The sequence below is a fragment of the Hemicordylus capensis genome, chromosome 2, assembly GCF_027244095.1.
Source record: "Hemicordylus capensis ecotype Gifberg chromosome 2, rHemCap1.1.pri, whole genome shotgun sequence".
NCBI lineage: Eukaryota > Metazoa > Chordata > Lepidosauria > Squamata > Cordylidae > Hemicordylus > Hemicordylus capensis.
The window spans coordinates 260,192,963-260,207,286 of NC_069658.1; the positions used below are offsets into that span (position 1 = coordinate 260,192,963).

The following is a 14,324-nucleotide window of genomic DNA, read 5'->3' on the forward strand; positions in this document are numbered from 1 at the left end:
CAATCAGGCGCCTCCACAGCCCAGCCAATCAGCTGGGCTGCCAGGTTGCATTTTCCCCAGGCACACCTAGGAGAAATATATATATAGATCAGAAATACCTGCAAGATTGGGAATTCTTACTCAGACTCCCCCCTGTGGGCTTCTTTTACCCCACTACAAATAAGAACATAAGAACAGTCCTGCTGGATCAGGCCCAAGGCCCATCTAGTCCAGCATCCTGTTTCACACAGTGGCCCACCAGATGCCTCTGGTGAGCCCACAGGCAAGAGGTATGTGCATGCCCTCTCTCCTGCTGTTGCTCCCCTGAAACTGGTATTGAGAGGCATCATGCCTCTGAGGCTGGAGATGGCCCACGGCCACCAGACCGTGGGCCATCTCCAATGAGAAACAAGAACCACCAAGTTCTTCACCTAGAACCTTCCATTGGTAGAGCTGTTCACCATGAATCTGTCTAAGCCCGTTTTAAAGCCATCTAAGCTGGTGGCCATCACCACATCCCCTGGCAAAGAATTCCATAGATTAATTATGCACTGTGTGAAAAATGACTTCCTCTTGTCTGTCCTAAATTTCCCAACCTTCAGTTTCATGGGGTGACCCCTGGTTCTAGTGTTGTGAGAGAGGGAGAAAATTTTTTCCGTCTACCCTCTCCACTCCATGCATTACTTTATACACTTCGATAATGTCTTCCCTTAGTTGCCTCTTTTCCAAGGTAAAAAGCCCCAGATGCTGTAGCCTAGCCTAATAAGAAGGTACTCAGGCCTCAGATCATTTTGGTTGCCCTCTTCTGCATCTTTTCCAGTTCTACAATATCGTTCTTAAGATATGGTGACCAAAGCTGTACACAGTACTCCAGATGTGGCCGCACCATAGTTTTGTATAAGGGCATCATAATATTAGCAGTTTTATTTTCAGTCCCCTTGCTAATGACTCCTAGCATGGAATTAGCCTTTTTTCACAGCTGCTGTGCACTGAGATGACACTTTCAATGAGTTGTCCACCACGACCCCAAGATCTGATCTGTCACCGACAGCTCAGATCCCATCAGCGTAAATAATAATAATAATAATAATAATAATATTTCTATACCGCCCTTCCAAAAATGGCTCAGGGCGGTTTACAAAGAGAAATAACAAGCAAATAAATGGCTCCCTGTCCCCAAAGGGCTCACATTCTAAAAAGAAACTTAAGACACACACCAGCAACAGTCACTGGAAGTACTGTGCTGGGGGTGAATAGGGTCAGTTACTCTCCCCCTGCTAAATAAGGAGAATCACCACGGTAAAAGGTGCCTCTTTGCCCACTTAGCAGGGGATGTGAAGTTGTTGTTTTTTTTTAAATGTTTAAATTTTTTTTTAATGTGAAGTTGTTGTTTTTATTTTGCCCCAATATGCATCACTTTACACTTGCTTACGTTGAACCGCATTTGCCATTTTGTCACCCACTGCCCCAGTTTGGAGAGATCTTTTTGGAGTTCCTCACAGTCCATTGTGGATTTCTCTAACCTAAATGATCATATAAATAACAAAAGGACTGTTCACACTTCACAGTCAACTGATACACCCCAAGATTTCCTGTTCAAGTAAACAGGGGAATCACCTCAGGACAGCAATTCTGGCATAAAGTAAAGTTGTGCCTTTGAGTCTGTGTCAGCTCCTGGCGAACACAGAGCCATGTGGTTTTCTTTGGTAGAATACACGAGGGGTTCACCATTGTTTCCTCCTGTGCAGTGTGAGATGATGCCTTTCAGCACCTTCCTATATGCTGCTTCCCCATATAGGTGTTCCCCATATTCTGGGAAACATACTAGTGGGAATTTGAACTAGCAACCTCCTGCTCGCTATGCAAGTCATTTCCCTGCCGCGCCATGGAGAGGAGAGCTGGACTTGTTGTAGCAAGCATGACTTGTCCCGTTAGCTAAGCAGGGTCTGCCCTGGCTGCATATGAATGGGGGACTAGAAGTGTGTGAGCACTGTAAGATATTCCCTTCATGAGATGGAGCCACTCTGGGAAGAGTAGAAGGTTCCAAGTTCCCTCCCTGGCTTCCCCAAGATAGGGCTGAGAGATTCCTGCTTGGAGAAGCCTCTGCCAGTCTGTGTAGACAATACTGAGCTAGCTGGACCAATGGTCTCATCCTCTCTAATAAAACGCTTGGTGTCCGTCCGTGGACGGACACCAAGCGTGCGTTTGTGCCTGGCCTGTTCTGGGCATGCGCAAAGCGCATGCCCAGAACAGAGCCAGGGAGACACAACTGCCAGCACCTGGCGGCCATCTTGGGTGGCCAGAAGCGGCCGCCCCGAAGAAGCTGGGTAAGTGGCGGTGGGGGACACTGGCCGAGGCCAGAGGACGCGGCGCGGCCAAGGCGGCGGCGGAGCCATGTGCAAGTTGGAACCTACATCCCAACCTGGAATAATCTCATAAAACATTGGGGGTGAAGTCATCCCCAAATGACTTCACCAAGAAGAACCTTGTTTCTGTTGTATTTAAAACTATGAGTATATATAACAATATGTGATATGAGAAGCAGCAACTGGGAGGTGGAGTTTAGTGGAGAAACAGAAAGTGAAGAGTAGAGTGAATAGTTTGGAAGATTTAGAGAATGAGCATGTAGTACTGTACCTGTATTAGCTGCAGAAGCATTCTATACATAGTGCAATTTACTTATTCCTCAGTTGTTTCTTTGAGTCTGAAGTATGGTGCAAGAGGACAGTGCCGCATGAAACAGAGGTGGCACTGGAAAGTGCTTAAGGAGGCCCATAGAGAGAAGGAAGCTCAGCGTGTTCTGCACCTGGGCCACTGACTGGACATGCTCCCTTCTAGAGCTGCTCCTGTTCTCCTGGATTTATGCATTTCTCTTGCCATAACTGGCTGAAGCAACTTCAGCAGTTCTCCTTCTTGCTTAGCCAGTCTTGTAATACTTGTCCTGAGGAAAATCCCATTATCTACTTCAGGATGAACTTCCTCATTCCCAAACAGGACTGTTGCTGAAAATGGCAAGGTTCAGAGTTGAGGAAGTACATTTGGTAGCCTTTTCTGAAACTGGCCAGGGTCCCTCCTCCATACCCCAATTTGGTATGGAGCCCAAAACCCAATACTCTAGCCCTTTCCCTCCCCAGCTGCAGTGTTCTGCTGCTGCTTCTAAGAGAATTTGCAGAATTCCCCCTTCCTGAGGGCTTTCCTCCATGGCATGCACTGTGCTCCCAGGGTTCTCATCCTCTCTTGAGAGATTTACCTCACATGATGCTCAGGGTCAGTTCTCCCACTCTGTACTTGGACCTTCAGGTCATTTTAGTCTTCATGCTTTCCAGATATCTCCTCAGAATTACAACTCCATGGGGTTAGTTCAAGGTTACTGAACATTGCAATCTGGCCATTTTCTTTCACACAGCTGCAGTGATCAAGCCTTTCTGCAATCCCCTCCACACATCTGACTTCTGCAGCACTTTCACCAAATCCAGTCCAAGAGGACCTCCTGCTAGCTGCCAATTTCCTCTGGTTTGCTGCACTTCAGTCAACTGGGTGCAAGTTTTCCATGGAATGTGGAGAGAGATTAACAAAGACTAAAGAACTCAACTTCTTCTCTTCATAAGTTGGAGAATTGAGTGATACAGGGACCAAGAGGCTGCACCATCAAATCTGGCAGTCCCCATTTGGATCCTGCCTCCAGGCAAACCCCAGTGCCTCAGGCTTCCCATCTACAAGAGGGACTTGCCTACCCCATAGGGTTATTTTGCAGGTGGGACCAAGAAGCAATCCTCAGGATCCTCCTTCCCTCCCAGCAACTCCGCATGGGCCTCTCTCCGGACTGGGAGACTCCATCCTGCTCAGTTTTGCCCCAGACTGGGGTTGTACATCCTGGCCCAGGTGAGCCCCTAGACCACCTACCCTGATGACAGCTGGTTTGGGGGCCTGCCTCACCATGGTCTCAGGGGCCATCTTTGAGTGCCTCCTGGGAAACAGAAAAAGTCAATTATCTGAATTGATCCAGCAAGGCAAAGATTACCTTCTAATATTGCTGAAATAAAGAGCTGCACGTCACTGACACCTGGTGGAAAATTTTTGCAGAGATTTGCTCTTTTTGTTCAAATATTAAAAGAGGCTGAAAATAGATGAGGTGAGTCTGCCTCAACTGCTTAAAGTGTGTCCCAAGACATACAGCTAATGCAGGAAAACAATTCAAGAACTCCCCTCTAACTCTATATGGTCTGGGAGCATCAGCAAACACCAGGGCTGCCAGTCTTCCTGCTCCTATATTGTGTTGTAGAAGAGCTTGTCTCTGTCATTTGAAACTGCTCTCAGCCTCAGAACAGCCTTTTCCAAACTGGTGCTGTCATTCAATAAGATGAGGAAACATTCATCTAAGTTTGTCCATTTTTGAACTTGCCTCCTTAACAGCCATTTGAGATGTGTTAATTAGCAAGTGATCATATTCATCTCTTTGTCATAAAATACTTCATCTACCCTGCCAGAATGTGCCACTTTTGCATATGAAGCCCATCGTAGTGGGCTTGCTGTCACTGCTGGAGACACAGCTGGGGCGGTGACCTCTGATCTGACCCAGCGGCAAAGCCCATTTGTGTAAAGCAGAGACCACGTCAAAGAACTAGCTTATTTATTATTGTCTATGTAATGTAAAGTGATTTGAGAACTGTTTTGAAAAGAGTCATATAAATATTTGTAGCATAGCATAGCATCCAGGCTCATCCTTTGCCACTGGTCTGAACTATAACCTAGGCTCCCTTCTGGTGCCTCGAAAGGCTGTGCTCCCAAAAGGCTGCTGCAGAACCTTTTTATATCTGTGGCTGAAACCTGCAAGATACAAGTTAGGCACATGTCCATGACAGGGTGGTCATCGCTGAACATGCTAAGCCACAACCTTGAGTTTAGCTGGCCAGACAACCCGCTCTTCACTCTCATCTTATTTATCTATTAATTTCTTATTATTTTTCTGTGTAAACTGCTTTGAGAACTTTTGTTGTAGTAAGGGGGGGGGGCATAAAGCCATTATGTCCACAGTCTGAAACTACCTTTTTCCAAAAGGCCATTACCCAAAAGGCCATTACCAAATCTCAGGCTCCTGTGGACGGTGGTCCTTAAGAGCTTTTTGATGCAATGTATCGCCATGAAATGTTCAAAAGGTGACTCGGAACCTGAAGTCAATTCAAAATGAACCAGAAATCCCTGCAAGATTAGGAATTCTTAGACTCGCTCCTGTTGGGCTTCTTTTACCCCAATATGAATGATCACGTAAATAATGACAGGACTGTTCACACTGCACAGTCAGTGACCCTGGGTAGCTTGTAAGGTTGTGCAGCTTACCCAAAGATCTCTTATTCAAGTAAACAGGGGATATCACTTCAGGACAGCAATTCTAGCATAACAACAACCCTGAAATGACTTTGAAATAATTCACATGACCAAGGGTGGGGAGGCTGGTTTAACTACCCTTCCCCCCGAGAAGACTGCTGTCATGTTGCTGGGAGCATGGACCACCCTTCCAAACTATCTGCTGGCCTTCTATCTGCCTACATGTCCCAGCCTCCAGAGATCCCACAATGCACCGTGCAATATGTGTGATGCATTGGGGGATTCCCCCCAGGAGATGGGCGCTCTATGCACCCATCTCTGTGTCCGCTGGGGCTAAACATAGCCCCAGCAAATACATTACCCTGAAGCCTGGGTTAAGGGCTCGCTCAAGTCCTTCCTTAACCCTGGCTTAAGGCTGAGTTTCAAAGCTGGGCTAGGCAGCACTGCCCTGCGGGGTTCAGGTCTGATCCGAGCAGTTCCTGGGCTTCCCTAGCCTGTGTTAGGGTGTAAGAGAGAATAGCCTCAATCTCTAAATTCTGAATGTGTAAAACAAATCCTTGGGTACAAATTCCTAGACATGTACATGTCTGAAGGATATGTGTTGGCCATTTCTGTCATTCTATGGGCACTTCATAGATCACTCAAGGGGACCAAAATTCAAACAGGACTGTGGAATCTACATCCCAACATGGAATAATCTCCTAAAACATCGCTGGTGTGATTTGCCTTATCTCCAAATGACCTCACCAAGAGCCTTGCTTCTGTTATATTTAAAGCTATGAGCATTTAACAAGGTTGTGCACACAACCATGGTCTGCGGGCAAGATTGAGTTTACCTTTCCCTCCCAGACGATCTCACCCCATGTGTGGGATGCACTGCTTGCACACCCACATGATCTGTGCTGCTCCCAGCACCATGGATCGCTGGAGGCCAGGAAAACATGTCCCGGCCTCTAGGAATCCCAAAATGCACTGTGTATTGCTCCATGGGTTGGGCACTCTAGGTGCCCAACTCTGTGTGTACTAAAGCTTTGTGCAGCCCAAGTACACATACAACCCTGGCACCGGGGTTAAGGGCATGCTTATGAGGTAAGAGTTACCTTTGCATAAGCCATGCTAGGCCTTTTCGTCTATATGCTTAACAATTTTATCCTTGAGAATACTTTCCATCAATTTGCCTGGAACTGGGTAAATTGATGGAAAGCATACTTAAGGACAAAATTGTTAAATATATAGAAGAACAGGTGAGGGGTGTAAAGAACAAGTAAAGGGCTAAAGATACAAGAACTATGTATCTCTGCTGTTGATTTATCAAGCCTTCTGTGCTGTTGACTGTGCTGTTGATTTATCAAGCCTTCTTTCCACACTGGGAAGAAGTATGGGCACAATTTAGGAATGGACAGAAGCAGTGCAGGCACCCCACTCTTGGATTGGCGGGGTGCCGTGCAGTAGGTCAGGCAATGAATGGACACCAGGTAAGTAGAAAGGCTTCAATAATCAGATGGGCCTCTGGTTTTTTATATTTTTATCTATCAAATTTGTTCACCGCTCCAAACTTCCATCTCTGTGTGGTTTACAACAATATAAACAATATAAAACAAATTTAAAAAACAGAACATAAGCACCTTAAAACAATTTAAAATCACTGTCAAATTAAAAAGCTTGCGTGAAGAAAAAAGTCTTTAAGTAGTTTTTAAAAGATGTCGGAGGGGGAGGCTCTTATCTCAGCAAGGAGTGCATTCCAGAGTCTCGGGCCAGCAACAGAGAAGACTCATCCCTGTGTTGCCACCAGACGAGCCGATGGCAACTGCAGACAAACCTCTCCTGGCTGCTACATGCTGTACCAATTGCAGTTTCCAGACTACGTAGAATGGCAGCCGACCATTATCTATCTATCTAATCATATTTTTATATCACCTGATATGTACATCTCTAGGCGCTGTACAAAATTTTAAAAACACAGAAAGAAAGAAAGAATAGACAGACAGATATTCTGCTTATCCAAGCAGAAAATAAAAACAAAACAAACAAATAAATAGAAAATGGTTTAAATGACAGCAGCATAGATTTAAATAAGTGCTAGGGAGGATACCCTAAGTGCATTTGAAAGTGCAACCAACAATTCATTCTCCTTAGTGCTGCTTTTTAAAACAAGGCTAAGGAGGCAGCACTCAGTGAGGCTATTCTGACAATCACAAAAATCGGGCTAGGAAAGCCTAGCCCGATTTTTGTGGATCGTCAGAACCACCGGGCTCGGCTGCGAGCCCGGTGGTTCTAGAGCAGGTAACCCACTCGAGAACCCCTGCCCTTAGCCTGGGTTTGCGGAGTGAGTTCTCCACAAACCCAGGCTATCTGCTTGTGAGTAGCTGCGGCGCGGGTCCGCAGCACAGCTACTCGTGAGTAGACCTCCTGGCTCGGGGGTCTGCCCCACTCGCGCCGGGCTTACTGGGGCTTCCAGGGGCTGTGCGGCCCCCGAGATCCTCAGACCCCACCGGCTCCATCATGGAGCCGGCAACCGTGTGGGTGGCCGAGCTGGCCGCCCAGGGCTCCCTCTCCGCTCCCTCTGCAGAACTGCTTACAGTAGCCCACTCTCCCCACTCACCCTGCAGAACCGGGTCTCACGGATCATGAGACCCAGCTCAGTGACAGGTTGGGTGATTCTAAGCCATGTTTAGGGAATGCAAGCATAGAAGCCAGATACATGGGTAATGCTAGATAACTAATCCAAAACAGAGGTGACATCTGTAGATGTAGCATGTAAGGAGGATACAAAACACTGAGAGGTACAACTAAAAACAGTGAGAAGCATTCAAGCAGAGAAACTCAACTTTCAGATTCAAACTTCGGTGGGGGGTGGGGAAGGAGAGGCTCATCAGCCCTGCCCCCATCCAGGACTGCTCCTATCAGAGTCTCAGCTGAGGCCGCAACATGAAACGTTGAGTTCTTGTGTGTTGTCATCTCCCCAGAAGGCACTATGTAAAGGTGGGGGGTGGGATGTCACTCATGCCTCAGTGATGTGCGCACACACATTCCCCTCCCATGGGACGGGCAGGCCCACTCTTTATGAGAGTGTGAAAGGGTGTGTGGAGTGGAATGGAACAAGCTACATGCCTTCATCTTTCTGTTCCAAGAAAACTGGGATATAAACAGACACACACATGTATATACTCTTCAGGCTTGGCTGCAGCTGGCCCTCAGTCTAACCATCCACTGTAAACAAAGAGACTGTTAATCTTGTGTGACTGCTTAGGCTTACAGTCACTAAACCGTCTGTCACTGAAAAACAAGACCAAAACTTAGTAGTGTGGTTAAAAAGAGAAAGCTCCAGGCAACTGCTTTAAAAGTTTGCTGTTCAAGATGGGGGGAAAACCCTTCGTAATGAAATTCTTGAAGAGCTTTCACACTTGTCCAGTTTCTCTCAATTGTGGCGGACAGCAGTGATGCAGATAAAGTATCGGCGGTTTTCACAGTATGTCGAGCTGGCTGCTTTTTCATTCAGGTATGCACAGAAGCCTTCACCCCCGATCTGCAACCTGCAAAAAGATCACATCCAAGATAGATACAGGCTGACATCTAGACAAAGCATAGGAGTTACACTAAAAAGCCATTTTGGAAAGGCGGTATACAAATCAAATCAAATAAAATCAATCAATCAATCAAAGGATTAAATTTAAATAGGATTTCCTTTAGTAATTTAGTCAGGATGTCAGTCACAGTGGTTTTTTATGCAATGCATTCAAGGAGACAAAGGATCTTTTGCAAGCCATATTTCTCCATCTCCCCTTACACTTCACTGGAGCACATGCAGATCGCTCCCATTCAAAATCCCTCCTAAAGTACCCCCTTTCCTTCCAGCTGTGGTTCCATCCTCTATAAATGCACTTGCACGGGGCATCCTGGAACTTCTGGGGGCCAGGTGGCCTCCAATTCCCACTGCCTTGCAGTTGATCATATCACGCCAGTGCTTCTTCGGTTGCACTGGCTCCCAGTCCATTTCTGGGCCGAATGCAAAATGCTGGTTTTCAACTTTAAAGCCCTAAATGGCTTGGGATCAGCTCACCTGAGAAAGTGTCTTGCCCCATATGTCCTGACTTGGACCTTAAGTTCTTCTTTGGAGGCCCTGCTCCAAGTGCCCCTGCCAAATGTGGTAAGGCGGGTAGCTACTAGGGAGAGGGCCTTTTCAGTGGCACCTCATCCATGCAGTAGCCCCCCCCCCGTGAAGCTCACCTTGTCACTTTTTTTCTTTTAGATGCCAAGTGAATACCGTTCTCTTCACTCACACTTTTTAAAATTGATTTTTTAAAAACAAGTTTTAAAATGTTTTTTATTTATATTTTGTGTTGTAATTTGTTTGTCTTATTACATGTTTTTCTTGGATTTTTTATTGTTGTATTGTGAACCACCCAGAGAACAGTTTGTTATGTTATGCTAACAAATAAAGTTTATTTATTATTATTATTATTAATTATTTGTTGTTGTAGTATTAATGGCTGGTCATACAAATTATGCAAGCTCCACAAGCTCTTAATATTGGACAATGCTAACATTATTAAAGATCCTGACCTTCAAGTGAGGGGGCAGCTTGTCCACCAAAAACAGACTTCCAGCCACCAGTCCACCATCTATAGTTTGGAGATGCCCCCAAGAACACGGCCACTAGCCATCCCTGCCTAAGCATGCTGCTCTTGAGCCTTGATGTTGCAATCCTAAATATATTTACTTGAGACAAAGTCTTCCTGAAGAGTGGACAAAGATGGTCTGACCTAGATTATCCATGTTCAGGTAACATCCCTAGACTGTAGGCTGCCTTTGAAAAATATTCAGAATCCGTAGTTAGGTTTCATTTGACCACTGCTGGTCAACAGTCCAACAACTGTATTCTGGTCTATCTTGCCAGTTTTAAAACAGCATCATGAGCTTCTGGTCTATGTCCATGTACAATTCAAACTGCTGGTTTTATTATTTAATGCTGTAAAGGACTTACGACCCAGGTATCCAAGCTACTGCCTTCTCCATGTGAACCTGGGTTACACATCGTACACAGCATTAAAGGTTAAAATCAGTAATTCGAACTGCACTGGCTCTTACCAGGGGGAAGGACTTTTCATTATAGTGCCCTGTCTACAAAATGCCCCCTGCCCTGCAGCAGCCTTGTTAGGCACTCCCAACATCACACTTAATGGGTTGTATTCTAAGAAAGTTAGAATTCCTCCTATGTCCCACTGAAATCAATGGGACTAAATTAGTTCTGACAAATGTGTCTCATTGAAATCAGTGGTGCCCTAGCATAGATACGACCCACCTAAAGACTTTTAGACATGGAGGAAAACCTTTTTAAAAACCCTCATTCAGCATGATGGGATAAATTCCTACCCCTGGCTGCATAAAGATGCAAGCCACTGCACTCCCAGCTATGTCTTTGCTTTTGCATTGTTGCTTGCACTTTGGTACACAGTAGGGGAGTCCTCACACTTGAGAATTGGGTAGGAGAAACTTCTGACCCCAGCTCAGAGCTGCGCATGCTCCCGAAATTGGATTATCTGCAAGGGGAAAACAAGGCTGGAAGCTGCTTCCGTGATTATGTGGTAAGCAGCTGCAGAACTGGAAGACGTTTCCTCCTACCTCATTCAGCAGCTTGGCATAGCTGCAGGGTAGGAGGGAAGCCGCCAGTCCCTCTGCTGCGAAGCACTCGATCACGGAACGGATGGCACCTCCAACCTTGGTTTTAACTGACAGACAACTGGCAAATGGGAGTGCACACAGCTCCCGAACTAAGGTAGGAGGCTTCTCCAACCTTAATTATGTCCATGAGAATATTCAAGAGTACCCCCACTCACCAGTGATGATATTTCTGCTATTAACAACAACAACAGCAACAACAAAATGGCACATGGCAGAAAGCGGCTCCAAAATGCAAGAACTCCTTGTCGTGGAGTAGTTTCTATACAAGCCCCATGTTAAGTCAATCAGAAAGACCACCCACACAAAATGCATGGATTTTCTCCATGGGGCTAGTTTCTTGTTTAGAGCTGGCAGATAGTCTCCTGAGCAAGGAAGGAGTTAACTTGTGTAGGCACCATGAGACACAATGAGCCAGATATGTCCCTAGAGATGCAACCACATTTTCAAAGGGAACCACTGTCATCTGTTTAGCTTGTATGGACAGAAAACGTTGGTGTTGAATGTACTCAAAAATTATGAATCCAAGGACAGCTGACAGGAAACAAACAAACAAGATGTGATTATTGTGGCTGATCTGTAGAATGCACTTTACCAGCTACCAGACCTGTGATGATTGCATTTAGGTCAGTCACAGTGTGTCCTTTCAGCTGAAATGCAGAGAACTGAGATGTTGAAGTTTGGATCTTCATTAGTATTGGGTTTGCAATGTTCATTTTTCTTAACTAGCAACTCATATTATCAAGAGTTGTGCAATCGCACAGGGTGCCATGCTTGGGGTTAAACAGTCACCACTGTCTTCCATTGAAATATACAATGATTGTAGGCTCCATGGTCTGGAAACATTGGGAGAGGGGCAGCATCGAATGTAACTACTTAGAAGTCTTACTCATGAGTAAAAATTTCATGATTCTGGATGGGGACTAAAAAGGTATTTAATTGCTAATATTGCTACTCTGTTTTGCCGCTGGTGTTTTTATGTTATCTGCTTTGCTATTTTCATGTTGTTTGTACTTTTTGTATTTTATTGTATTATTCCAAATTAAATAAACTCTATAACCTTGAAGGTTTTTAACATTCAAAAGGTAAAATAAAGTGTTTAAAATAAACTGCAGATATTGGGGTCTTCTTCCAAGTAAACATCCAAACGTTCATGTTGCAAGACTTTCAAAACCCCAAAGGAGCTACCTACATAGGTTACATAGTATATAGCACATATGAGCTACTTACAAAGGCTTAGGTAACATCAGCAGCATGAATGGAAAAAAATAGCATTATTGATAGAGATACTCAAGATCATATGTTCTTAGGCAGTTCAAAAGCAGAAAATGAAATCAGAAATAGATATAATTTTTTTAAAAATTGCATGAGGTTTCAAAATTCTTTGGGGTATCTGAAACCAAGTGAAGGTATGTTGCAGCAGTATAACGAAACTGCTACATACTGTGCTGAGTGCTCTAAAAATGATGTAGGCAGATTCAACCAATTGTGTTATTTATGTGGTGACTAACGGGTGTATAGCCACCTAATGTCGAGCGGGGAAGTAACTTGCCTAGGCAGCAAGAGGTTGCTAGTTCGAATCCCCGCTGGTCTGTTTCCCAGACTATGGGAAATACCTATATTGGGCAGCAGTGATATAGGAAGATGCTGAAAGGCATCATCTCATACTGTGCGGGAGATGGCAATGGTAACCCCCTCCTGTATTCTACCTAAGAAAACCACAAGCTCACAGGAGTCGAAACCAACTCGATGGCACAACTTTACCTTTAATGGGTGCATAGTATGATCCAGGTTAAGACATAATGTGAAACAACATAGTTAAGAACTCACACCATGGACTGAGCTTCCAAACGTGCAGCAAAGAAACCATGGTTTAAAGTTGCTTGTGTGCTGTTGTTTTCTATCTATTTTATGAATTCACTCCTGTCTCCATGGAGCAGAAATGACTCAACCGCGCAGTGCAGGCTTGAGCACTGGCGCTGCCACTGCTAACATCCTTTATGCTGGCCACACCTCTGATACAAACACTACCATCAAGGGGCTGGGCTAGCTGGGCCAGCTCCACCCACCCCCCACCCCCCAGCATTCCACTTTCCCCAACTTCTGGCACTTAGCTTCTGGATGCACTGAACTTTTAAAACCCCATCCTCAGAATACTCAGAAAATAAGTATGGGAAGCAGCTGGTATGGAGCTGGTCTGACTAGCCCAGCCAGTTGGGCAGGGCCAGCTGATCCAGCTCCACCACACCTCCTTTGCATGCTGCCTTCCCCAACTCCCAGCACTTAGCTTCTGGGTGCACAGAGGAAAATCCATTCTTGGCACACCCAGAAGTTAAGCAGGTGGAAAAGGGCAAGGCAGTGTATACGGGAGGTGGGATGGGGCTATCTCGCCTGGCCCTGGCCCTGCACCTCCCTCACATGCCGTCTTCCCCAGCTCCTGGCACTTACCTTCTAGGTGCACTGAAGGCGGGATTTTAAAACCTCCTCCTTGGCATGCCCAAAGGTAAGCGGGCAGGAAAAGGGGGAGGGAGTGGGCAGCACAGAGCCAGGGAAAAACAGGCAGGTGAAGCAATGCTTGTGAGTGGCAGGGCCAGGAGAGGATGCCCGCACTCACTGCCCCTTGACACAGGCACCACTTGAGGCCATCACCTCGCCTCACCCTCACCATTAGCTAGCCACCACTGCAACTAAAGTTTGTCGGTGAATTCAGACATAACAAGAAATTGCAGTGAGCACAGACTCTGATTTCCAAACAGCTTTAAAACATGATTTCCAAACCTTATTTTTCTGCCATGAACAAACCAGTTTGTAGACAAGCTCATGCCCAGACATCTGATTTCATTAAACAAACCACAATTTTTGATACATCTAAATCCGGCCATAGTGACCAGATTGTGGTCAGGGAGACACAAGCAGAGGACAGAGTATGAAAAGAAAGCATATAAAATGGATGTAGGACTGGTAAAACAACTTTGAGCTCCAAAAACAAAGAAAGAAAAATAAGTTAAAATAATCGACATAGCAATACCAGGGGATAGCAGAATAGAAGAAAAAGAAATAGAAAAATTCACAAAATACAAAGATCTACAAATGGAAATTGAAAGGCTGTGGCAGAAAAAGACCAATATAATCCCAGTGGTAATTGGCGCCCTGGGTGCAGTTCCAAAAGACCTTGAAGAGCACCTCAACACCATAGGGGCCACAGAAATCACCATCAGCCAATTACAAAAAGCAGCTTTACTGGGAACAGCCTATATTTTGCGACGATATCTCTAACAACAGCAACAACATTGACAATAAAATCCAGCCATCCCAGGTCCTTGGGAAGGACTCGATGTCTG

General features: G+C 45.4%; 1 protein-coding gene across 3 annotated transcripts in view; it reads right to left on the bottom strand.

Annotated features, from left to right (window-relative positions):
* Window positions 1–6,814: 6,814 nt before the first annotated feature.
* The window catches only part of LOC128347749 (early activation antigen CD69-like), a 36,748-nt gene continuing 29,238 nt past the window's right edge, over window positions 6,815–14,324 (bottom strand). For all 3 annotated transcript variants that reach the window (XM_053302811.1, XM_053302812.1, XM_053302810.1), the window contains one exon: window positions 6,815–8,837. In XM_053302811.1, coding sequence (XP_053158786.1) covers window positions 8,723–8,837 — 115 coding nt within the window. In that variant the 3' untranslated portion in view covers window positions 6,815–8,722. The remainder of the gene's footprint in view (window positions 8,838–14,324) is intronic.